The sequence below is a fragment of the Nannobrachium achirus genome (genome assembly GCF_963921795.1).
Source record: "Nannobrachium achirus genome assembly, chromosome: 9".
Classification (NCBI taxonomy): Eukaryota; Metazoa; Chordata; class Actinopteri; order Myctophiformes; family Myctophidae; genus Nannobrachium; species Nannobrachium achirus.
Window position 1 is genome coordinate 45,143,774 of NC_137818.1, and position 26,445 is coordinate 45,170,218.

The window sequence follows — 26,445 nt, forward strand, 5'->3', positions numbered from 1 at the left end:
TTCAGACTTCCGGTGTTCTTTAATACCGCGGAGCATATTTCAGGTTTGTGCGAATCTATTATCAACTTTAGAGAGTCTGTTTGAATAGCATTGACTAGCTAGTGGCTCCAGAGCCTTGGCAGTAATAACATGATGTCAGATATATCTGTGTTTATAGCAACAGTGATCGATGTGAAGCACATACGACGTTCAGTTTGCACGTTAGCACAACGTCCTGTTAGCTTAGCTTAGCACACTCGTGCTGCTAGATATATTAAACTGTTGTACTTCTAACATTTATACGTAATAAATGATACAAAATAGACCAACTCGATTCACCTCGTTATGTTCGAAATACTGTGAGTGAGATTAGGAAACATCGACTGGTCTTAATGAGCTATTGACAGTTATAGACGGTTATAACGGGTTGTGTATCACCCGCCATGTGTTACTAGATCAACTTTCACTTTAGATCAACAGCTCAACTTCAAGGAAGGACAGTGTCAGTGTGTGTAATCATAATAATAGATAATAGAAGTTTAATTTGACAGGTTGAATGCTGTGTAGTTGTTGTTGCTATTACTACTACTATTATTATTATTGTTGTTGTTGTTGTTGTTGTTTGCACTTACGTTTACAGGCTGGTTTGTTGATGTGTATCCCGTGTATTGGGAGCTAATAGGGCTGCACGATTATGACTAAAAATATTATTTGGCTGAATATTCTAATCACACAATATTGATCACTCACTCTCATTGATTACATGATTTTGGTGGAGAAATATGATGTTTTTTTAATGCATAATGGTGGTTCATTGCCTATGATATTAGTATTTATCTGGCTTTGATTTTATTGTTTGTGTGTGAGCTTGATGGGCAGTGTGTACTCACCCAATAATGAATTCCTAATACCTGTAGTCAGATATTGTCCTCTAGTTTTCATATCCATTTGAAAACTTGAGTTTAATAAAATATCTACACTTTTCCATGACCTGCAAGTGGACATCATTCTCTCCGCCGGGCGATGAGGCTGGACCTGAAATCTCTGCTGGACTGAACATAGGAAAACTTATTTTGGGAACAGTCATGCATGGGAAGCACAAATGTATGGGGTACAATTGACAGGTGCGTTGTGATGGGTGTCACTGAGTGTGGGGTAATTAATCACACCACCTGCCAATTATGTGCCACATACATTTGTGCTTCCTAAAGGATGTTCTGATATATATTCAGTCCTGCACTCATTACGGGACACCTCGCCTGGAGAGAATGTTGTCTGTTTGAAGCTTGTGGAAAAGTGGAGGTATTCGTCAAAACACGTTTCCAGAACTTTGAATGAATATGAAACTAAAGGAAAATATAAGGCGCGGATTGGACCGATCTTTGGCTGTGTATTTTGAATACATTAAATGTATGTAAGATCACAGACATTGTTGTCTGATTGTTATTGTTCTTTGTGCAAATGAAATGTGCAAAGATGAGAAGACAAACAGCTTACCAAATAATATGTTTAAATTAATTTGCTAAGTTTCACAATTGCATCATTGTGAACCCTAAATTATGATATTTCTATCAATTGTGCAGCCCTATTGAGAGCATCTGTTTTCTTATGCCCTACTGCAGTGCAAAACTACAGTAAACATCCTTTATTTAGGTGCAATGAATAAACCCTTGAATTTAAAGGTATATTCAGTGATTGTATTTCATTCAAATACAAATATAATTGGTACATTTTCCATTCATTCTCCTCACTGTGTGCTGACCATATAAGGACTTCCACCATGGCCCGTGTTACGAGCATAGCTAGATTCGATTTTCAGAGGTGGCCAGCCAGTCCTCGACCAATCAGGCTAGACTAGTATGGCCGTAGTTATGTTATGATGTTTTGTTGAAGTTTTGAGAACCACAGTCGCTCTGATATAAGAACATCTGCTAAATGAACTACTGAACTCATAAAATGCCACAGTGTCATAGTAAATCAGTATCATACATATCCTGAAGCTGGAGACGTAGGCCTACCGATATTCAGTGATTGGGTCTAATGATCAAAACGAGAACATTATAATGGTGTAAAAAATCATAAAAAACTAAACATTTCCACACTGTAAAGCCAGTAAGGAACAAGATGACCCCCGGCCACTTTCATTATCACTGAATACACCTTTAAGTCTTTAAACATCCCCATATCCACCCACCAAAACATGAGCATCAGTTTGGATTAGTGTGTTTTTGTTTTGTATTTTGTTCTTTTACCAGTGATTGTGAGAAGTTACTGCTTGATTGGATAACATGCAAGGCACCCAGGTAACCATAGGAATCAAGCTCAGTCCTTTTCTTCCCTTAGTATCACTACCCTGCTACACTTGAGACACTGACACACACAACCATAGGCCTATTATATGACTTAGGCTTTATCTGTCATTCATTACTCCTTGACACTTCCCCTGTTCCGCAATAGCCCCTTTGTTTCTGTTCGTCTTCTCTGCATAATTATATAAATGATAGGAAGTATCCTTGCATCCCTAATTGTATTTTGGGCATGTTATACTGTATGTGTAAATATTTTATTATTGTTATTATTTGTGAGGGGAGGTTAAATAAAAGCATGTTATACACAAGATGGCAATATAATAGATCTAAGAGCTTAAAGGGCCATTTCACCTCTGGATGTTCAAGATTCAAGATTCATTTATTTTGTCCCGAAGGAAATTTGTCTTGGACATGCAGGCTGCTACATAACATACAATAGGACAAGACAGACAGAAAGTAAATTACAACGAATAGTGCACAACACACAGTGCTGACATACAGGTCAAGTGCATACATTACACTACATTACACCAGAGTCATCACCCCTACTAACGGCCTGAGTTTAGCAGATTAACAGATATGGGAATGAATGAGTATTTGTATCTGTTCAGATGTCTTTTCTTGTTTTTAACTGGAACGTCTACCCTCGGGTAGACGTTACCCGAGGGTAGCAGTTAATATTCTGAATGCAGAACATGAGAGGGGTCAGCAATTATTCTCTTAGCTTTCTTAACTACACTTTCCTCAAATATTGCTTGAAGGGTGGGGTGCTCCCTCACACCCATCACCTTCAATGCAATCTGAGCTAGTCTATTAATCTGTGCTTTTGACCTCACAGTCAAATTACTAAACCACACACAAATTGTATAACGGAAAATACTCTCGATCACAGCATGATAGAAAAGCAACATCACTCTCTGCTGGACACCAAACACCCTGAGCCTACACAGAAAGTGAAGTCGCTGCTGGATCTTAGTACACACATGATTAACATGGACATCCCAGGATAACTTGCTGTCAATATGCACACCCAAGTATTTGTATGAATCGACCTGAGCAATATTGACATTGTTTATTAGTAATGGAGTGTGGTCCCCCTCCCCCACATGACCTGGATCGAAAATGTTGTTTGGGAGACGATCAAAATTAACTACTAAGAATTTTAGTATTTAAGTAGTGATGCATTTTGCGATGCAAAACGCATCAATAAATACTGAAACATCTCAAAACACAGATTGAACACAAAAAATAACTCGGGATTGTGTCGATTGTGTCGATCGTCTCCCAAACAACAATAAAATAAGATTGGGTTGTCCCAGAGGTGAAATGGCCCTTTAAGCTTGTAGATCAACTATTACACTTTTCGTCTTATGATCTTATTATGTTCGTACTTAAGTTAATATAACCAGGGAGTGAAAGCCACCATTCCCTCTCATGTTCCATATATTGTTTCTAATTCACAACATGTATCTTCAGTGATATGATGCTTGCTTTGTGTCTGTGCTGCAGGCGGTGGAGATTGGGCGCCGATGGGGGACGAAAAGGACACCTGGAAAGTGAAGACACTCGACGAAATCTTACAGGAGAAAAAACGCAGGAGAGAACTAGAAGAGAAGATAGAGCCCAAGCCCCAGAAAAATGTAAAGCACCGCAGCCAGTTGCATTGTGTTATACTGTGCATAATTGGTGCATGTATGTATGATGTGTAAAACCAAAGCACTAGTTTTGGCAGGATTAGAAAAATACATTTAATAAAAAAAACTTGCAGTGTGGCATTATTGTAAAAGCTATCTGAAATGTACCAGTAATTGCTCATACTGAGAAGTTTGTGCTCCTCTTGTATGCAGTTGGCTGCGTGTCCTGTTCCACAGGCGGATGGTCGGGAAGCCAAACGGGACACACTGGAGGAAGGAGAACTACAGGACCAGAAGATGGAAATAACGATCCGTAATTCCCCCTACACACGGGAAGACTCCACAGAGGACAGGTACACAGAGATTCCAACGTTTCACATTACCTTTGCTACTTTACATACAGTTCAGTGTAAAATTTGGCATTTTAAAAATATATATATAATAATAATATTATTTATTATTTCCTTTACGTTGAATTCAGAGGAGAAGAGGATGAGTCACTAGCAATCAAGCCTCCCCAGCAAATGCCGAGGAAAGACAAATCTCACCACAGAAAGGAGGAGAAGAGAAAAGATAAAAGACGGCATCGCAGTCACTCGGCAGAAGGAGGTGAGTGCTGGATGGTTGAGAGCATGTGCTTGGCAGTGGGTCCCCAGTTCGATTCCCAGGTCGGCCGAACTATTATGAGTGCCACTAGCCAGCTCTTCTGTTTCCTATCTGTCAAATAAAGAGAGAAAAACTATAATAACAAAACATGGAATGGAATATTTGCTGTCACTTCACATATTTTCATCTTCACAGCAGGAAAACACGTTCGGCCCAAAGACAAAGAGAAAGACCGGGAGAACGAGCGGCGGAAGCGCCAGTGGGAAGAGGACAAAGCCAGGCGAGACTGGGAGAGACAGAAGCGCAGGGAACAGGCCAGAGCACACTCACGCAGAGAGAGGTGACAACCGGCCACTCAGACCACACACTCACAAGCACATGTTGACTCAAAAGACACAAAACTGTACATTCTCTTTTGCTGCAGGCCTACCAGCTATGAGAATGTGATCACCATGAGTGACTGTGACAGGGTTTCCCCCAGGTATGTCTGCTTAATACCCAAGCCCTATGTTAACATCAGAAATAAATACATTTTTATTTAGGGGAACAGCTGATTAAAACTTGAATCGCATGGGCTGATGGGACTACTGTGGGTTAAAGGGCCATGACGGTGTGTTGTACTTGTTATCTTTGTTTATTTGCTCGTTTTTCTATACTCCCTGTCTGTTTTACATCACCCTACTGTATAAACTTTCAACGTTCTTGAATGTTTAGAAACAAACTGGTTAAATATTTTAGATAACTCTCTCTGACACACACACACACACACAACTTCTGAGGGAAACCCTGTCTGTGTCATTTAATGATGCACACAATGCTTGGTTGTAGGGCTGTCATGATCATGACATTTTACTTATGATTAATTGTCATACAAATACGATTTAATTGTGTTTTTGACCTTGAATATTAGAACATATTATGTATAAAATAAAAATCTGTTTGCATATTAGGCTAAATAAAGAAATGGCTGACATATTTAATAATTGCATACGGTACTTTAAATAATTTAAATTCGAAATATAAAAAGAAATTGTGGAAATAGTTATCTGCTATTTTCACCATTTTATTTTTCAACATGGAAATGACTATGACGATTTATCCAAAATAATTGCGACTATGTCAAATAATTGCTGTTAGGCGGGTATGTAATAATTGTGACAGGCCTACTTGGATGGCTGTTGTGTCCTGCAGACAGAGAGAAGAGGGGTCTGTTTCAGAGCAGAGCTTAGGTCTCCTGACAGGATTGCCGTCTTCTCCGCGCTACAGGGACCGACTGGAGCAGCTGGAGCGGCAGCGCGAGCGGGACCGCAAAGTCCGCGAACAGCAGCAGCAGAAGGAGCAGAGGGACCTGAAGGACCGGGACAGGAGGGGGGATGAGCGACGCAAAGAGCGCGAACCTCGCAGAGAAGGTGGGTGTTTGTCTCTTCTCACCCTGCCGGTGCCTATAGAATGGAGTAACCCAGGCGTCAATAGCGCTTGCTCTACTGCAGGGGTTCTCAAACCTTTTTAGGCTGTGACCCCCAAAATAAACATATTTGAACTGGGGACCCCCACCCTGACAAGCACTTGGAATTGTAGGTATTACATTTAATGTGACTCAGTTCCACAGATAAATATTGTGTTGCTAGGCGTTGTGAGCATGTTGATCGGCTATTTTCACAATGTTCGACTCTGGCTTACTTAATATTTGACAGTTTGGCCAGTTTGGTATTAAAACAGTCTTGAAAGTCATAATTGTCACTTTAGAAATGTGCAGATACCCTGTATACACTTATACTGTGTGTTGGTTTGTTTACCATTGAGTGGGGAAAAAAATTGTGTCAGCCGGGACTGTGCATCTCACACCTCCAGCAACATCTCTGAGAAAGTCCAGAGTTCAAGAATTTACAGTAGGCTGTGCTAATCAAACCAAGATGAGATAAAAACATGGAGTTCAGCAGGGGATAAGCAGGACTTGGAGCAGTATAATTCAATTAATTACTTACTCAAGCGTCCTAAGTTGTCAAGGAAGATTACTGTGAGGAAGTTGGGGTTGTACTGTTACACCTTTTAGTGTTGAATACATTGATTCAATTGATTTGCTCAGTTCCTGTTCCACAATAGGCCCACTTCGCTTTTTGAAAGGCAGCAATGTACTGTACATTTTAGCTTCTTTTTAGCTTGTGTTTTCTTCAATGCTACTGTAAGGTCTTAATTTCCCCTCCAGACTTGGTATCAATAAAGGTATCTCTTATCTAATTGAATGACTTGTGCTTGACTCCACAGTGCCATCGCACCACCGGGCGCTACCTGACGAATACGGCGACAAGGCCAAACAGAGCCACCGTAGCCGCAGTCCCAACCGAGCCCCGCGGGACAGATCAGAGCACAGCGAGCCACGTAGAAGTGGAAGTGAGGGTAAGCTCTCAGCGCCGGCCCAAACACATTGATCTCCAGAGTGCCGGTTTTGTCCTCTGAAATAACCCCTGCTTTTTCCCCCTCCCTCCAGTCTCTAAAGAGGACAACAGGCCTGAGGACAAAGACCCGCTGGCAAACCTGGAGGACATCAGTGACAATGAACGGAAGACGAGCACCGCAGAGTCTTCTGGAGGTAAGAGACTGTCACATGGTATTGTCAGCAACCAGTGGATAGGACATACTAACACCAGTAGATGGGACATACTAACACCAGTAGATAGGACATACTAACACCAGTGGATAGGACATGCTAACACCAGTAGATGGGACCTACTATCACCGGGAGATAGGACATCCTAACAGCGCCAAGTGCTTGTGCCTTGACATTAATGGACAGAATTATTCATTTAGTTTTAACACTGCTCAAAGGCACGCTCACCTCACATTGGGTGTGATTTTTTTTTTACCTTATCTAGCAGGATCAGCATCCGGCTCAGAAGATGGGGAGGATGACGACGAGTCCAGTAGCCAATCGGAGGCAGAGGAAGGGGAGGAGGAGGAGGAAGATGAGGAGTCCGGGTCAGTTTCAGGACAATCTGACCAGAGCGCAGGTACCTCCACCAATGCTTCTAAACTACTGCAGCACTCCCACCTGTGTCTAATTCTGCACTGCCATACGTACAGCACAATTACATTGTATTTTGTATACTGCCAATTGATTCGTCTCAAGGAATACCAGAAAACTCACCCTCGAACAAATTCGCCCTCATTCGTGCAACCACGCGTTTCTCAACAAGTCTGTGGCCTTAAGCTAGATGCAGAATAGACCAACATTTAGAGTGAAAATCTTTAACGCAAATCTAATCTTACACAAAATATTTTGAGATGGGGGTCCGCGGCCAAATATATATTTTTGGGGGTCCTTAACTACTGATAGGCACATTCAATAAATGTAATCTAAATCAGTTTTCTGGAGAAAAAAAAGTATGTTGCCATCAGTGGTTCTCAAACTTTGTCATGTCAAGGACCCCCAAAATGATATGTATTTGGCCACGGACCCCCATCGCAAAATATTTTGTTCCAGGGACCCCCAGAAGCGAAGATTTGAGTTAAAGATTTTCACTCTTAACTCATACTCTGTGATCCCCGTCGAAACCGGAGATTTCCCGCTGTACCGTGGTGCCATGCCTGTCGATCCCGGAATTTTAATTAGCTTTAACCATTATGAAAGGATTAAAAGTATTATCGCTGATTTTCGCTGATTCTGGCTCTTTAGGCCCGCCCCTTAACTGTAACCGGTCGTATTTCCGGTCTGGACCGGATCTAGCTTTCCGTATCCAGTCTGAGCCTGGGCCATAGTCCCGCCTCCATTGGTTTACATTGTAACAGAAGAGGGCTACTCGGCGATGGAAAGCTCGTTTTTCAATCCGATTTTTGCGTTTGGAAACTTTGATCCAGTCTCTACACGCCTGGATTATGATCCCCGCACATATCGTGCGTTTTGTGCGCGAACGTGTCCACGTGTTCCCATAGCGCACAGCTGGCTTTTTTCAATGTTTTTTCATGTAAACACTGGCGGATAAGCAGGGATACAGCGTGGCAACGGATATGTCTATTTCAATGGGGTTTTTTTTATTCGAAAGCTTTCACCGAGTCTACACGTCTACTAGATGAGTCGCGCACAGATTGTGCACGATGCGTGCGCGTGCCCACATTAAAAGGTAAGGACAATTTGGCAGCTGCTTACTACAGCTATGTTTAAAATGGCAGCAACATTGTTAATGTTGGTCTTTTCTGCATCTAGCTTAAGGCCACAGACTCGTTGGGAAACGCGCGGTCGCGCGAATGATGGTGAGTTTGTTCGAGGGTGCGTTTTCCTGTTACCGTCTCAAGACTCTTTATGTATCCACCTGTTTCCGCGAGAATTTACTGTAGCATTATTTGCGGGACACTTCCGGTTAACAGCAGACATACAAGCTCACGTCGCGTTGCAAATGCAACCGTTGTGAGCTTGTAGATCACTCTCGGCTGCGGCGCCGGAAGCTGCCTGCACATTCTGCGCAATGCACGATGGGATGTTGGAAAGTTGTGGATAGAGCAGAGAACCAACATTGTCCTGCCCTGAGCTAGCATTTTTGTGACGGTGACATCGCAAAACTGGGGGAAACGTCATGCAGTACCATCACATACATACAGTATTATCACAACAGCAGAGATCATACTCTCACACGCATTGTTTTACTTATCTCTTAGAAGACGTGAGTGATGAAGAGCAGTCTGACGAGTTCAACGAGGAGAGGGAGAATGGGAACCACATTCCTGCAGGTAGACACTTCACCTTACTGTGTGTGTGTGTGTGTGTGTGTGTGTGTGTGTGTGTGTGTGTGTGTGTGTGTGTGTGTGTGTGTGTGTGTGTGTGTGTGTGTGTGTGTGTGTGTGTGTGTGTGTGTGTGTGTGTGTGTGTGTGAATAAATATCACACTTAGTGTATTTAGCGTCCCGAGACGCTTGGCCAATGGGACCCTGTCAACCTGGGTGTTAGTGGTGGGGAAAAAACATTAATTTCAGTGAACAAATCATTTAGTTCACGTTCACGGCAATGATCCGTTCAAATTATCTGTTCACCGTTCAGTAGTGCTATCATCCTGTGAAAAACACGCGGCCATTCACCGGGAGCGTTTTTATTAGTTGTGCGTCGACCGTCCTGTGTGCCGCGGTCTATTACGGGGAGGGGATGGGGGGGTGGTATTAAGCGTGAACGTAACAGGCTGAGGACGTGAACGAATCGTTCATGATTCGTTCTTATGAACGAATCACTCATGAACGACGCATCACTACTGGGCGTAAAACAAACTTTGAGTCATTTGTGCCAAGATGTAGGCCATATCTAGGCCAGATGTCGGCCACGTTTCAGAGCCCGGGACTGGACAAAGCCAGATTTTGGAGCTTAGCTCCTTCCAGGAGCACCGCTCAAAAATAATAATAATAAAACAATCCATATTTGCAGTCCTAATGGTCACATTCTCCCCCTCAGTGCCGGAGTCGCGCTTTGACCACGACACGGAGGAGAGCGGTGAGGACATGGACGATGAGGAGGAGGAGGAGGAGGTGGAGGAGGTGGAAGAGGGGGACGGCGACCCCACTCCCCACTCTCAGACACACTCCCGTTCCCCCACCCCTGAAGAGAACTACATCCCTGACTCTCCCCCCATTTCGCCTGTGGAGCTGAAGAAAGAGCTGCCCAAATATCTCCCTGCTCTACAGGTCTGTACCAGTGCACCACATAAAGCACAAGCAGCCCATTGGTTGTGGCAAGCAAGATTGTACCCTGTTCCTGCTTCTTGGGTAGAAGAGTTCATCTAACTCCAAAGAATGTAAAAATGGAACCTAATGGACCCTTGGGTGTTCATTTGTACACACTTAGGAGTTGTGTACTGTGGGTTAGGCTTCTCATTCCTAGACCACAAAGGTCTGAGCCCCCCATCTCTCTAAAGGCAGAAAAAATATCTTTAAAACCAAATGTCTGAGCCATAGTGCCTTCAGACAATGGGACAAAAAGGACCTGTACCATAACACAGAGAAATGGTTAGAATGTTATTTATTAGTCAGTAACATTATGTATGTAAAGGAAAATTTGATTGAGGAGTGTGAGAACAAATATATTTATAAAGAAAATTTGAGATCTACCCGCTAGTGTGGCCACTGCCAGTGGATACAAAATGGTTCTCCACCCTAGATGTTGTCACAGAATTCATCTTCCTTGAATCTCAATGCATCATGTTTTTTGTGTTTTTATTTATATTTTTTAGGGTTGCCGAAGTGTTGAGGAGTTCCAGTGTCTGAACCGTATAGAGGAGGGGACCTACGGTGTGGTGTACAGAGCCAAGGACAAAAAGACAGGTAAGAAAGAACACATGTCTTTTCGCGTGTCCTTTTTAAACGCAAATAAATCTATTTACAAACCAACGAAACCACGTCTTCATTTCACAGACGAGATCGTAGCCTTGAAGAGGCTGAAGATGGAGAAGGAGAAGGAAGGCTTCCCCATCACCTCGCTCCGAGAAATCAACACTATCCTGAAAGCACAGCACCCAAACATTGTCACAGTCAGGGTGAGAAGAGCTCACAAAAACCACTCTGTGTGTGTGTGTGTGTGTGTGTGTGTGTGTGTGTGTGTGTGTGTGTGTGTGTGTGTGTGTGTGTGTGTGTGTGTGTGTGTGTGTGTGTGTGTGTGTGTGTGTGTGTGTGTGTGTGTGTGTGTGTGTGTGTGTGTGTGTGTGTGTGTGTGTGTGTGTGTGTGTGTGTGTGTTGCAAAAAACCGAAGCAGATGGAAACAGATGATCCGCTGTGGTGAATTAGCCAAGTGGTTCTCAACCTGTGGGTCAGGACCCCCAGAGGGGTCCCCAAATTATTTTGGGGGGGGTCCCCAGATGTTTAGCTAAATGTTAACATTGTTTTCTCACTCAACAGTAAACAGACCAACATACAGTATAAGTGTATACAGGGTATCCGCACATTTCTTAAGTGACAATTTAAGGACTTTAAAGACCTTTGTAGTACCTCTGGTCAAATATTGGTCAAATTGTCAAATATTAGAGGCAGAAATTGTGAAAATAGCTGATCTACATGCTCAACATGTAGATCTGCTATTTTCACAATTTTCACAACAGAAATATTGTATCTCCAAATTTCAAATGTGTAAATTTTTTCGCAAAGCAAAACCCTGCTTCATACAAGGCCGGCGCACAAAAGTAGTGAAAACAGTAGATCTACAAACACAAGATCTACAACGCCTCGCGGGTGTGTGCTTGTAGATCTGCTGTTTTCACTAGTTTAAATCATTTTTAAAATGATAAATACTAAACAAACGGTTTACGACAACGACGTTATGCTCTTGAAGTAAAGTTTATCCCCCCAATCTGCATTAGGAAGTCGATGGTGAGCATGTAGATCTGCTATTTTCACAAAGGAAAAGATAGTCAAACTAAATGTAATGCCAACTCCTACAATTCAAAGTGCTTGTGTATGGTGGGGGTCCCCAGTTCAAATATGATTATTTTGGGGGTCGCGGCCTGAAAAGGTTGAGAACCACTGAATTAGCCGAAAGAAGAACGCCACACTTTGTAAGAGAACTCCCAGTATAGAGCTGCAATATGGAACTTAGTTTAATGAATACAATGTTAATTTATCCAATGTATATGGTAGAGAATGTTAATACAACATAACTTGTGTACCAGCAGTGGTTGGTGGTGGTTCCATTGAGATAGGTAGACCCCGATGTTTGGTAGGACACCTGCAGGAAGCCCTGCCTGGAGCTCAGAAGCTCAATATCTCCCCTGACCAAGTGGGGCTTACCACTTGTATGAGCAGTAGATGTTTGGTTTACTGCATGGGAGACGGCAGATTTGAGTCCTGGGCGTTAAAGCAATTAACTTTCTCTGTCGGGAGAGCCATAAAATATACAGATTGTAGCTTGAAGAGAAGACAACGTTTGTCCTCATAAAATGTAAATGATTCCCTCAAAAGTACATTATAGCCATTTGTTTATAACATGCACCTAGACTTGTTTAGACAGAGGGTTAAAATGTTGTAAATGTCCTCTACTCTGACTGTGTTAAAAAATAAATGAGCTCAGCTGTCTATAAAGAAATTAGCTTTACAATATCATCTACTTATCGTCACTGTCGGGCAGAAAACCCCTATCTCCAAATTTCAAATCTTGTGTACATTTTTATGCAAAGCAAAGCCCTGCTTCATACAAGGCCGATGTAGCCTGGTTCCAGCCCATAACCGCCCACCCTTAGAGTGGACTGTTTCTCTGGTCTGGAATTGTGTTCATAATAAGTGATTTCTGGAGCCGAAATGACGGCTCCTCCAATTAGCGCAGGGGGTGGGGGTGGGTTTAACAAATAACCAATCCATGCTGCCGTCAAAGTCCCTCCCCTCCAGAAACTGCTCAAACAGGGCACAATGTCAGACTCAAGCTTCAGCTGAGTCTGAAATCAGGCTAAGGCTGACGCACAAAAGTTGTGAAAACGGCAGATCTACAAGCACACAACGCCTCGCACCGCGAGGCGTTGTGTGCTTGTAGATCGGCTGTTTTCACTAGTTTAAATCATTTTAAAAACGATAAATACTAAACAAACGGTTTTGGACATACAAGGTTTCCACCCGACAACGACGTTACGCTCTTGAAGTAAAGTTTACCCTCCTCCCCATCTGCATTAGGAAATCGTGGTTGGCAGCAACATGGACAAGATCTACATTGTTATGAACTACGTGGAGCATGACCTCAAGAGCCTAATGGAGACCATGAAGCAGCCCTTCTTACCAGGTAACATGAGACGCACTCTGTCTGTTTGTTCAGTTCCGCGTAATAAGCAGCAGCAGATCAAGAATGTGCTGTTTCTAATAGAACATAATTCTGAAGCGGTGTCTGTCGGTTTGCCTCGCCGAGTTGGCCATGTTTCTGCGGTAGCCATGCTGCCCACAATGGGTTTATTCATGTTGATGTTGGGGTTTAGCGCTAGATGCCTCGCTTCTGCGCTGTTAACCACTTAAACCAGGGGTCTTCAACAGGGGGTCCGGGACCCCTATGGGGTCCTCAGAGTTACTACTGGGGGTCCTCCAAATCTTTGTGTGATGAGATTTTTTTTTTTCTCCTACACTACCACTTGAACCCTTGTATCCCTATTATGTGTGGAACATTAGCCAAGGATAACCAATCTGGCGTTGTGATCTTGAAGATCGGCTATTCTTGGCAAAGAGGTTTGGTGTAGAGGGAAACGAGCAGTCAGACTAAGTATTGATGGTTCAAGTGGTTAGATGTCTAAAAATACACATGATTAGACCAACAACCTACACTGATGATAGTGCTGTCAAACAAGTCTACCCTGTCTAAGAAAGCTATGAACATTTTTAGTCTCCAATATAGACAGGGATAACGGTGGAAAAACCTGATTAAAGGGTGTACCAAACTTTTCTCAATTGATTCTTATGTATTTTTTCCTGTAGAATCCATTTCTGCAATATACATTTTTATATCGCGCATAATTAATTAGATAATTAGCATTTTTGACTAATTATGCTAATTATCTCATTAATTATGCACAATACAACAATATACTTTGCAGAAATGGATTCTACGGGAAGAATTACATAAAGGTCAGCTGAAAAAAGTGTGGTAAACCCTTTTATCAATTTTTGATGAATTCTTTCCCGTTCTTTCTGCCCATGTGTCAAATTATTTGTAACATGGGTGGAAATGACAGGACAAACCCTATTTAAAAAATGATAAAAGGGTTTACCAAACTTTTCTCTGTTGATTCTTATGTATTTTTTCCTGTAGAATCCATTTCTGCAATATACATTTTTGTATTGTGCATCATTAATGAGATAATTAGCATATTTGAAGCATATTTGACATATAAGGGGAAATAACCCTAACCCAAAACCTATAACAATTTGATAAAAGGGTTTAACAAACTTTTCTCAGTTGATTCTTATGTATTTTTTCCTGTAGAATCCATTTCTGCAATATACATTTTTGTATTGTGCATCATTAATGAGATAATTAGCATATTTGACACATGGGCGGAAATAACAGGGCAAACCCTATAACAATTTGATAAAAGGGTTTAACAAACCTTTCTCAGTTGATCCTTATGTATTTTTCCCTCTAGAATCCATTTCTGCCATGTACATTTTTGTATTGTGCATATTTAATGAGATAATTAGCATAATGACACATCGGTGGAAATAACAGGGCAAACCCTATAACAATTCTTTCAATGGACTACAGTACTCTTAGGTACAGTAGAGTACATTAAAGTACAGTACAGTAAGGTACAGTACAGTACAATGCAGTACGGTACGGTACAGTAGAGTACAGTACAGTAAGGTACAGCAGAGTACAGTAAAGTACAGTTGAGTACAGTACAGTAAGGTATAGCAGAGTACAGTAAAGTACAGTAGAGTACAGTTGAGTACAGTACATTAAGGTAAAGTGCAGTAAGGTACAGTCAATTACAGTACAGTAAGGTACAGTAGAGTACTGCGAAGTACAGTACAGTAAGGTACCGTACAGTAGAGTACAGTTGAGTACAGTACAGTAAGGTAAAGTGCAGTAATGTACAGTCAAGTACAGTACAGTAAGGTACAGTAGAGTACTGCGAAGTACAGTACAGTAAGGTACAGTACAGTACAGCGCATTAAGGTACAGTAAGGTAAAGTACAGTAAGGTAGGGTACAGTACAGTGGAGCGGTGAATCTGAGCAGCTATACCGTGTGTACTGTACTGTACTGTACCTTACTGTACTTAACTGTAATTTAATGTACTGTACTTGACTGTACACTACTGTACCTTACTGTACTTTACCTTACTGTACTGTACTCAACTAACTCTACTGTACTTTACTGTACTGTACTTTACTGTACTCTGCTGTACTTTACTGTACTGTACTCTACTGTACCGTACCGTACTGTATTGTACTTTACTGTACCGTACTGTACCATACTGTACTGTACTTTAATGTACTCTACTGTACCTTACTATACCTTACTGTACTCTACTTTACCTTACTGTACTTTACTGTACTCTACTGTACCTTACTGTACTGTAATCTACTGTACCTTGCTGAACTGTATCTTACTGTACTGTACTCTACTGTACTTTGCTGTACTGTATCTTACTGTACTATACTCTACTGTACCTTACAGTACTTTACCTTACTGTACTGTACTGTACCGTACCTTACTGTACTGTAACTTACTGTACTCTACTGTACCTGTTACAGTACTGTAGTCCATTGAAAGAATTGTTATAGGGTTTGCCCTGTTATTTCCACGGATGTGTCAAATATGCTAATTATCTCATTAAATATGCACAATACAAAAATCTACATAGCAGAAATGGATTGTACAGGAAAAAATACACAAGGATCAACTGAGTAAAGTTTGTTAAACCCTTTTATCAAATTGTTATAGGTTTTTTGTGTTATTTCCCCTCATATGTCAAAATCAAATATGCTAATTAACTCATTAATGATGCACAATACAAAAATGTATATTGCAGAAATGGATTCTACAGGAAAAAATACATAAGAATCAACAGAGAAAAGTTTGGTAAACCCTTTTAACATTTTTTAAATAGGGTTTGTCCTGTCATTTCCACCCATGTTACAAATAATTTGACACATGGGCAGAAAGAACGGGAAAGAATTCATCAAAAATTGATAAAAGGGTTTACCACACTTTTCTCAGTTGATCTTTATGTAATTCTTCCCGTAGAATCCATTTCTGAAAAGTATATTGTTGTATTGTGCATAATTAATGAGTTAACTAGCATAATTAGTCAAAAATGCTAATTATCTCATTAATTATGCGCGATATAAAAATGTATATTGCAGAAATGGATTCTACAGGGAAAAATACATAAGAATCAATTGAGAAAAGTTTGGTACACCCTTTAATCAGGTTTTTGCACCGTTATCCCTGTCTAATACTTTTATACAATGTGTAGTGGGAGTCCCTCTTCATCACTCTCAATGTTTCAATGTTTCAATGTTTCAGCTAAGGGGTCCTTGGCCTAAAAACGTTGAAGACCCCTGACTTAAACCCTTAGTGCCGTCCCTATTCGGTGGGACGAGCAGGCACAGAAAGTAACCAATCTAAGAGCTCACAACACTTATAGATCAGATAATTTCTGCAAAGATATTTAGTGTAGAGCGAAAACGGGTGAGGGCCTAGTTTAGGCCCCTGGGTGGCCCGGTGTGTGACTGAAGACCCTCATTGTCCACTACAGGCGAAGTCAAGACCCTTATGATTCAGCTGCTGAGAGGTGTCCGCCATCTCCATGACAACTGGATCCTCCACCGTGATCTGAAGACCTCCAACCTGCTGCTGAGCCACAAAGGCATCCTCAAGGTAGGAATTACCCCACCCCAAAACACACACACAAGAGGAACTGACAAACAATGTTTTCTCTCATTTTCACTACTCCTGCAGCTAGCTAAACTCTCTCTCATGGTGTTTGTGTGGGATGATATGCCTATCTTGGCAACAGTGACTTATGTAATGTTGTGCAGCATCATTGTTGACCAGTCCTGTTTTGAAAGGCCCACTTTTTTGCCACCTGTCATGTCTGCCTGCAGATCGGAGACTTCGGTTTGGCCCGGGAATACGGCTCTCCGCTGAAGCCCTACACGCCCGTGGTGGTGACGCTGTGGTACCGTTCTCCAGAACTGCTGCTGGGAGCCAAGGTCAGTACGGCTGTCACAATTATTACATAATCGACTAATGGCAATTATTTCACATAATCATGATTATTTTTCATAATCGTTTCCATGTTGAAAAACGTTCATATATTTAAAAAAATATATATAATAGTGGAAATAGCAGATCTACAAGCTCACAACGCGTTGCATCGCGACTTGTTGTGAGCTTGTAGAATGGCTATTAGATAGTGGATATCAATGTTCTTTTTTAAGTAAAAGTTGTCAAATACCGTAAATCCCCAATTAGTAGCCCGGGCGTTTATTTCGCAAAATGGGGTCGGACCCCGGGCGCTTAAAAGAGACCAGCCTAAAAGCCAAACGGTAGTGTAATTGTCAACGACAAAAACACAATTAAATCGTTAATCTTAATTATTTGAGTGACAATTAATCGTCATGTAAAATGTCATAATCGTGACAGCACTAAGGTCGGTCACTGCCTCACTGTTACAGCCACAACTAAAGAAACATTTGGTTCACCTTGTGACCGGCAACATTATGAAGAGGACGTCATGAGGATTCGTTTTGGAAATACAATTTTGTATTGGGTATATTTATTTTATTAACACCAACAAATAAAACTGCAATCAGTCAACCAAACTATAGAAGTGATTTAACATGTTGCATAGAAAAACATTTCAACTTGTTTCAGGCACAGGCCACAAACAGTTTGTCACTCTGCCTGTCAGATTGGTCTCTTGTTGAAAATAAATTACAAGGCACGTCAAACACTCCCCACGTGAAAGACCCTTAAGACAGTTGGAAGGCTGCCTCGTCTAAGAGAGATCTCCTCTAGAAGGAGAATTGCAGATCCACAAGCTCACTATACGTCCTGAGGCGACACGTTGTGAGCTTGTAGAGTCGATATTTTCGATGTATAAATCAGGCGTGGGTCTGTTCAGTCAGAGAGGCATAAGAACACAACAAGTGGGAGTACGGAACACTCGCAATGCATCATGTAGTTTCATAACACGTATACACATACACAGCAATATTTAACTCATTTAGGCTTATCATTATTTAATACTTTAGCTATTGAAAAATAGCAGATATTGCGAGCTTATAGATCTGCTATTTTTGAAAAGTCATGAAAGATTGTGCAAATCTCTATATATGTATTTTTAAAGCAACATTTTAATTCAAATTTAGCCTCTGGGGTACCTGGAACAACATATTTTGAGTTGGGGGTCCGTGGCCAAATACATACCATTTTGGGGGTCCTCGACATGAAACATTTTAGCACCACTGACATAGAAACATAGGTTTTTTGTTTTAAAACCATAGGATTTAGAAGACACTTGTAGAATTCGATCAAAATACGTTTTTCCACGATTTTTCAGAAATAGCAGATCTACAAGCTACTAGCAGAGCGGCACTCGGTGCCGTGCTGTGAGCTTGTATATCTGCTATTTTTCAAAAGGGACATAGCTTTGCGTTTAGGTCAAAACGGTTTAAAGCCAAAAATGGGTCCCAATGAAAATATCTCCACGCACAAGATGAAACGAAAACAAGTCAGGGTTTAACGTACGGTACCTTAACTCACTCTCTCAAGACACATACTTACATGTGTTGGATCGCTTTCCTCCAACTAAAGCATGCTCCATAAAATACAAAATAAACCCAGCCTTTCAGGACATGCAGTGTATTTTTTTGTCCATCAATCCCAAACAGACACCTTAGTGGTGCCCACCGTGAGATGACACTAATCCTGTTCTGCAGTCAAAGCACATCAGCATTCAGGCTGCAGACAGACTTGAACACAGACACATGGCTGGCAGGCCGTCTGGGCCCCTTTTCTTCCCTCTCTCTCTAGAGTGACATGATGTTTGTTCTTCTCTCCACAGGAGTACTCCACAGCTGTAGACATGTGGTCAGTGGGCTGCATATTTGGCGAGCTCCTCACGCAGAAACCTCTCTTTCCTGGAAAATCTGAAATTGACCAAATTAACAAGATTTTTAAGGTAAGATGCCCTCATTTGGCCCCCCTACAAAATGAAGTAATTTCGTACAGTGATATTAACAGCCACTTTTGTTTGTTTTTTCCGCTGGTGAATGTTTATGCCCCTACATGCACTACTGTTAATTCCCCACTAGGTGGTGAAGTTGATGGATGATTGGTCAACCCAGTCACTAAAATGCATTTTGCAGAATCCCTCCATAGTGTGCTGTGCCAGTTATCCAGTAGGGATCATATGCACAAAGCATGACGGGACGGTGTGTTGCTGTCATTCAGCTCTCCCAGTTCACCTCTTAGGCCAGCCTTTATCCAAGAAAAATGGTCCCGTGTCACAAATCTGCGGTGACCCTCGCCTTTGTGTTGTTTTCAGTGGCTACAATTGGGTATGGCAGGGGTATGCAGCTGCCATACCCCAGCCATATATGTTACTGAAAAACTGGTAATTACTGGTAATTATTTATTAACCCCGTCTCTGCAAATCAGAGACTCTCTCTCTCGCGCTCGCTTTCTCTCTCGCGCTCGCTTCCTCTCTCTCTGCCTCTCTCGCATACTCGCTGTTTCAAAGGGGTAGCCTACTGTAGAACTGTCTTGGGCAAATAAATTAATGTAGGCTACAAAAGTTATCTGACCACAAATAAACTGTCCCAAAGTTGCATAACAGATGCATGGACTCATGTCACCACTCGACCATACCAGCAGTGAGCAGCCTATATTTGATTCATTTCTGTCTGGATGAATTTATCAACCTTATGAAACATTTGCGCAGACCCGACTTTTAGACTATTTCTCATTATTCTGAAGTCGGCACATGTGTTGGCATGAAACACGATGCAACAGAACCTTGTTGTGAAACCATGCAGTATGCGCAAAGACACAGCCTGCGTGATTATATTAATTCCCTCATGCAAGATGAAGCTGTGCATTTGTTGTATAGCCTATTACTCCTTCCTTTACATTCAATTCGTTTTCAGTTCCAACTAGGCCTAATACATTTAACTGTTGTTATTGGCTGTTTGTGCACCTGCTTCATCCATGCATTAAAAGTATTATGACCAGTATTTTTAGCAGATGTCCGTAATTCTTTTCCAGCCCAAGAAACCGTAGAAACCTGAGGGGAAAATGGACAAAACCCGATTTTTCGCGCCCACCGGGCGCCTACTATCTTTGCCATACCCAAGCTTTTGCTGAACTGACGCCACTGGTTGTTTAATAACTTGATTGAAACCTTTGTCTCTCAATCAGTTGTGAGTTTGTAGATGTACTGTAGATCTATTTTTGGAACAAATGTTCCCCCAAGAATAGGGAAGCTATGGTACAAGCGATTAATGTAGTCAATGTATTGGTCCCTGAATTTTGGATCAGTGAAACCTAAGGTCCCAGTGGGGAAACGAGTTGTGAAGCGCTGAACCGAATGACTGTGTTGTTTCCATTCTTTAAGCACACGGTCCAATAGCTAAATGGTGTATGTTACATAATGGTGATGAATTGAACTGCTGAAATATGTATTTGGACTACCGTGGGTCTCTCTTGGTCTGAGGTTGATGGAATACCTCAAGACAACAGTGGGGAGACCCGACCTGGACGTAGTGCTCTCTGCATGACAGCTCTATAAGTCTTTGTTGACTCGTATGTGTTGACACCAGGATTTGGGGTCGCCCAGCGAGAAGATTTGGCCCGGCTACAACGAGCTCCCTGCTGTGAAGAAGATGACTTTCACAGAGTACCCCTACAACAACCTGCGAAAGCGCTTTGGTGCGCTGCTCTCCGACCAAGGCTTTGACCTCATGAACAAGTAAGGCTCCTCAAGGCTGTTTGCTTCCGCACTAAAGTAGGGATGGGACGATAAGCGATATTATCGTTTATCGTGATAAAAAAAACACTCACGATAATGCTATCGTGGAGATTTAAATTATTGTGAAATCATCCTCCGTCATGCACGTAGGTGTCTGGGACTTTTATTTGCCGAGCTGCATATCCGGTACCATTTAAACACTCTATAGGTAAAACTTACTTATAATATACGTACGTACTTTTTTCACTCTCTACCAAATTTCTTTTTCAAAAAATTGCCGATATTACAAGCTCACAACGCGTTGCATACTTTTTTTCACTCTACCAAATTTCTTTGCCAAAAAATAGCCTATCTACAAACTTGTAGATCGACTATTTTTTGGCAAATGTTCCTCCCCGTGATAATTGATGTTTTGATTATCGCGATAATATTGAAAATCGCGATTTCTTTGGTCACAATAATCGTGATATATTTTCATATCGTCCCATCCCTATTCCGCACTAAAGACACGACATCACAGTCCACTCCACGTATTCTGCCGTATGTTTTGTCTCACGTGTATGTCCTACACTGTATTTTGCTGAAGAAATGTGATTGCAGGTTATCTTATTACAACAGAATAATGGCAAACCAAATAGACGAGTGGCATCATATTTTTTGTTATTGCAAACCAATGAGATACTTAATGCTAATAGGCCTTCCTTGAAGTCCTTTGCTTATTATGCTGTATTTTCCCTAGTTGTATGATTTAATGTAATATTGGCCTTAGTAGATGTTTAAAGGTTTATGGTTTGCTGCACATTTCAAGAACGGAGCCATAAAATGTGGTGGACCATTTTAGCTCACATTTGGTCCATCCACCAAGCCTTTATATACATATATATCTGTGCCAACCACGCCCCCCAAAAGCTGGCACCTATTTCCACCCAGCTGGACATTGTTTACACTGGTAAGGATGCCCTGTAAGCATTTAGATTTATAGAATTATTGTTGGTCAACATAATTCCTCGCTCAGCCAGAATTACAAGACAATTTCTGGGAAGGGTGTTGTGGGTTGTTTTTTTTCTTGATTGGAGAATAAGGTGGAAAACTGACATTATGCTTAAAACAAATGACTGTTTTGGCAGCAGGTTATTTCCACAACAAGATTTTGTCCAAGAATAATTGCTATACCTTGATGTAATAATAATCCGCTGTCCCAACACATGCCGTCACGCTTTCCAGGTCATTTGAGTGAGCGCACGTTTGGCAATCTGGCCTAAAACATGACAGAAGTAGCATCCTGGGAATTCATCAAAGTTCCTCGACGCCGTTCCATCGTTGTGACACATTACACGGACAAACTCAACCCGGGCTGGTGCTCGCACAACTGAGCCGTGGGTTTGGGAGGGATTATTTCACTGTAAAATGTTGTTTTTACCCCAAAAGATTAATGGGCTCATGTTTGCACCATCATACGGCATAGTATAAAGTAAGCATTAGCCTGCACCTGCGAATGGCAAAACCATAACATTCCATTATCTCACAGCTGAGTGGTGCCACAACACGTCCTCTGGTGTGCCTCCAAGAGTGTCACACTTTTGCCCGAGGTCTGGCACTCGTCCAGCTCAGTGAAACTTTACAGCGATCATAATTGCCTACTCAGACAGTGAGTGACCTTGGTACGAGTCAAGTCGTGTGAGGTCAACGGGTTTCAGACTCAAAGCTCTTCAAGCAAAGCACAGTATTTCTGAAGGCTAGGAGTGCAGATTGGCAGGCAGACATTGCAGAGCTGCTTGGAATATCACACCCTTGTGTGCAGGAGAATGTTTAAGACTAGCCCATAGAAGTTGAGAATTATAGAACAGACCTTACGATTCATAGCAATGGAAAAGGAAGTAATCCATCTATGGAGGTCTCTGTAACACGTTTGTTAAATAAATGCACACAAACTAGATCCCTGTCCGAAGTAGGTAGCTGTGAGTGAACCATGTGGTTATGACCTATCTTACAGTTGTATGCAATGTGGAAGCTGGCTTTGACGTGCAACTGATTTCTGCAGCCAATCATGGTTGGTTTACCGTGGATTTTACAACGGCTAAAAGGCGCAGGCTAAGCCTGACGTGGCGTAGAAGGCTTCCGACTGTTTTCGCCATTGTAAAATCACGGTAAACCATGGCTTCGTGTGACTTATTGCATTTCTTAAACGGTTACCAAATACGGTGAGATGAAAATCATAGACATATCCTAATTAAAACAGTTTTTTAACACATCGGATGCCCACGTGATCTCTGACGTCTAATTTGCTGGTGCCCATGGCAACGCGTCATTTTACCTACCGGCGAGAGTACTGGCGAGAAAAGTAATCCGAGTAAATGTAATCCGAGTATGTCCTGTTTATTTCGCAAAAATCCTTTCTTTCAGTCAGGACCGTTTTTTATCATTTCTAAGCCACAGTGTTTGTGTTACGGCATGTAGAAGAGGCTGCCGTTTTGAGAAAAAAATGAAAAAAGGAAGGGAATCCGGAGAAAACAGCACTTTTGTGCAGCCGGTAAACAGGAAGTCAACGAGCGTGTTGGGAAATGGAGTTGTTTCATCACCGCGGTAGCCAAGTGCAGTAGCTACAGTATAGTTTACTGTACAACGCGTCAAACGCGTCGTTGGGCACTCGTAAAGATCAAAGAGATTGACGCGTAGACACCACGTGGGCACCCGATGTGTTAATAACAGTTTCACCACAACAATACTAGAGAATGTCGTCCCTGCGACTGCCAGCACAAACCAAGGAAGTTGCTGTACAAATGAATAGAAACAAAATCACGAACAATAATACATCCATTTTCATATATATATTTAAATTAGTTAAGTCAAGGCTGAAACCTTGCCCAAATTTGAGCACATAGATCACATGAAGTCCGAGATGCCAGTTGAAGCCATTACATGATTTGGTGTAGAGGATGAGTCCTTTGTTCTACATCAGAGAAGTTAAAAAGACGGTAGAGGGCCTTAATTGAGAAGCACCCACTCATTACCTGTTGATAATATGATCGATCATCTTTGCTGAGGGATCATCAATTTATATACTTGAACCTCAGTGTCCATATTGTCCAAATGTGATTATGTAATTAATTAGTTTAAGTGGAAACTATTGCCAAAATCGTCTGTCGCTTTTCCTTTTCACTTGTATTTCGTAGAAGTCAGATTTCACTGAATACTTTACGTACGTTTGTACATCATTGTTGAATTGTGCAGTGAAGACAGTTTGGATCTAAAAAAACACCAGCGCTCTGTCTGTCCATCAACAAAGCAATCGCGTTGTCCAGACCTCTCCTGACCTGTCGGGCTGTTTTTTCTCAGGTTCCTCACCTATTGTCCAAGCAAGAGGATTCTATCGGACGAGGCGCTGAAGCACGAATACTTCCGCGAGACCCCGCTGCCCATCGACCCCTCCATGTTCCCCACCTGGCCGGCCAAGAGTGAGCAGCAGAGGGTGAAGCGAGGCACCAGTCCTCGCCCGCCCGAGGGAGGCCTGGGCTACAGTCAGCTGGTAAGGACATTAGGCTGCATTCTCTCCATTACATAGATCCAGCCGCTCTCTGAATGCCGTCTGTGTGCTAAAGAGATTACAGACCTACAGCCTTCTGCTTTGTGTGTCTGCTTACTTCCTGCTTGTGTTTTCCATGATAGGTAGCCTTACGTTCCTAATGCTTTCAGCAACGTTTGTGACTCACTTTCAACACCGTTTGTGACTCACTCTCGGAGTTAAATGAGCACCGATTTAGTAATTTTACTGTGTAGTACCCACTGTGTGTCACTCCTCGTCAACTTGCACTGATGTTTGACTCTGTTATACAGGTACTACTGTGAACTTAAGCTGTGAGGTAATTTTCTTGTTCTTTTCTTTTCTTTCACCCTGTCATTTAGGGGGATGATGACCTCAAAGACACAGGCTTTCATCTGACAAGCAGCAACCAGGGAGCTTCGGCCGTGGGCCCGGGTTTCAGTCTCAAATTCTGAGTGGACGGCGCTGGAGCTCACAATGGTCTGCATGCTGTATAGAGCCTTCATCCAAAAGCGCGCTTTCAATGTGCGCTACAATCACAGAGAGAGACTGGACTGCCAGCCTGACGGACAGTAAGGAATCGTGAGAGGTGAAGTTCTGCCGGGAATTTGACTCATTCAGTTCTGTTGAACATTGGCCTCATTCAGTTCTGTTGGAAGGCAAACTCAGTTCTGTTTGGAAGTTGGACACGTTCAGTTCTGTTAGGAAGTTGGACTCATTCAGTTCTGTTTGGAAGTTGGACTCATTCAGTTCTGTTAGGAAGTTGGACTCATTCAGTTCTGTTTGGAAGTTGGACTCATTCCGTTCTCTTTGGAAGTTGGACTCATTTTTGGAACGGCCCACGATGCCCTGGGGTGAAAATTACAAATCTTACTAAAATGGTCAAGACTCTTTGCCATACAACAGGGTTGGTGGCTAGACCTTGTTAGAATTTCCAGAATTCTTCTTCAGTTTCCTCACCCCTGTCCCACTCAATGGCTGATTTTCAACTGTAACAGTATCTTTTGAAGCCATTTCACAAATGTGACAATTCCTAGCGCTTCTGGAGGTGCAGCATATGTCCTCCTCCTGTCTGTTTGTAGTTTAGCTCTTTTGATTTCTTCTTGTATTACGTTTTCCTTTTTTTTTTAATGTGCTCCCTGAAAGAGGACCAGATTTTAAATGGCTGGTATTTCCTGAACTGCAGAGGCTACTGTATAAGGACACAGCATTGGCTCTGCTTTCCATCCATCTTATTGTAAGATTTACCTTCACGGTTGTCAGCTTGCATGCTGACATAGGACATTGTTTTTGCTAGAAATAAAGTTTGAAATGTTATTTTGTCTGCCATCTCCCCCCGTATTTATAAACTCCTGTCTGAGCTATGCAAACAGCCCCACGCTGCCAGAGTGCAAAAAAGAGAAGAAAAAAAAAGTCATGCTAAAGCCAAAAAAAGAAAAATACCACCCCGAAAAACGGCCTTGAACCCAGCTCAGTAGCAGCCGTCCAAAAGTGATGTCATTCTTTGCACTGCACACTTTGTCTCAGTACTTTGTTCTTTCAGGGAAAAAAGAGCGCCAGACCCCCTCTGCCTTTGTTGTTAAAGTGGCTCCACGTCTTCAGAATTAAACCAATAAATTATTTTCGATTTTAAACCGGAGAAAAATAAACAGTGGGTCTCATTCCTGCAAGACGGCTTGGCTGCTCAGTGCTCAGACTGGAACACACACACACACACACACACACACACACACACACACACGCAGCAAAGGTCCCTCGTCTCCGGATTACTCCGAACCAATACAAAATGGAAATGTGCATTAATCACTTTTATCTATGGGTCCCCCACAAGCCCTACTGTGGATTACTGCACCTGATGTGGTGAATAAGTCTGGAAAGGGAGCTGGTAGTGGAACAGACTGAGGTCTCTAGAGGCGGAGGCTGGCTGGCCTCACTCAGAGGCTAGTAAAGTAAGCTAGAC

General features: G+C 42.1%; 1 protein-coding gene across 8 annotated transcripts; it reads left to right on the plus strand.

Moving 5' to 3' along the window:
• Positions 1-25,802, plus strand: cdk11b (cyclin dependent kinase 11B). Of its 8 annotated transcripts, XM_080733620.1 has the most exons (22): positions 1-43; positions 2,235-2,282; positions 3,798-3,928; positions 4,136-4,275; positions 4,404-4,531; positions 4,724-4,868; positions 4,953-5,009; positions 5,720-5,937; positions 6,794-6,925; positions 7,017-7,118; positions 7,402-7,536; positions 9,179-9,250; positions 9,959-10,188; positions 10,734-10,824; positions 10,915-11,036; positions 13,153-13,258; positions 16,727-16,848; positions 17,076-17,183; positions 19,040-19,156; positions 20,796-20,944; positions 24,281-24,470; positions 24,848-25,802. In XM_080733620.1, exons 3-22 carry the CDS (start codon positions 3,818-3,820, stop codon positions 24,938-24,940), a joined length of 2,568 nt encoding a protein of 855 aa, XP_080589746.1. In that variant the 5' UTR covers positions 1-43; positions 2,235-2,282; positions 3,798-3,817; the 3' UTR covers positions 24,941-25,802. The 8 variants fall into 8 exon arrangements, with proteins under 8 accessions (XP_080589746.1, XP_080589745.1, XP_080589747.1 ...); XM_080733619.1 differs by lacking the exon at positions 2,235-2,282 and having other exon boundaries at positions 2-43; XM_080733621.1 differs by lacking the exon at positions 2,235-2,282 and having other exon boundaries at positions 2-43; positions 7,405-7,536.
• The last annotated feature ends 643 nt before the right edge of the window (positions 25,803-26,445 follow it).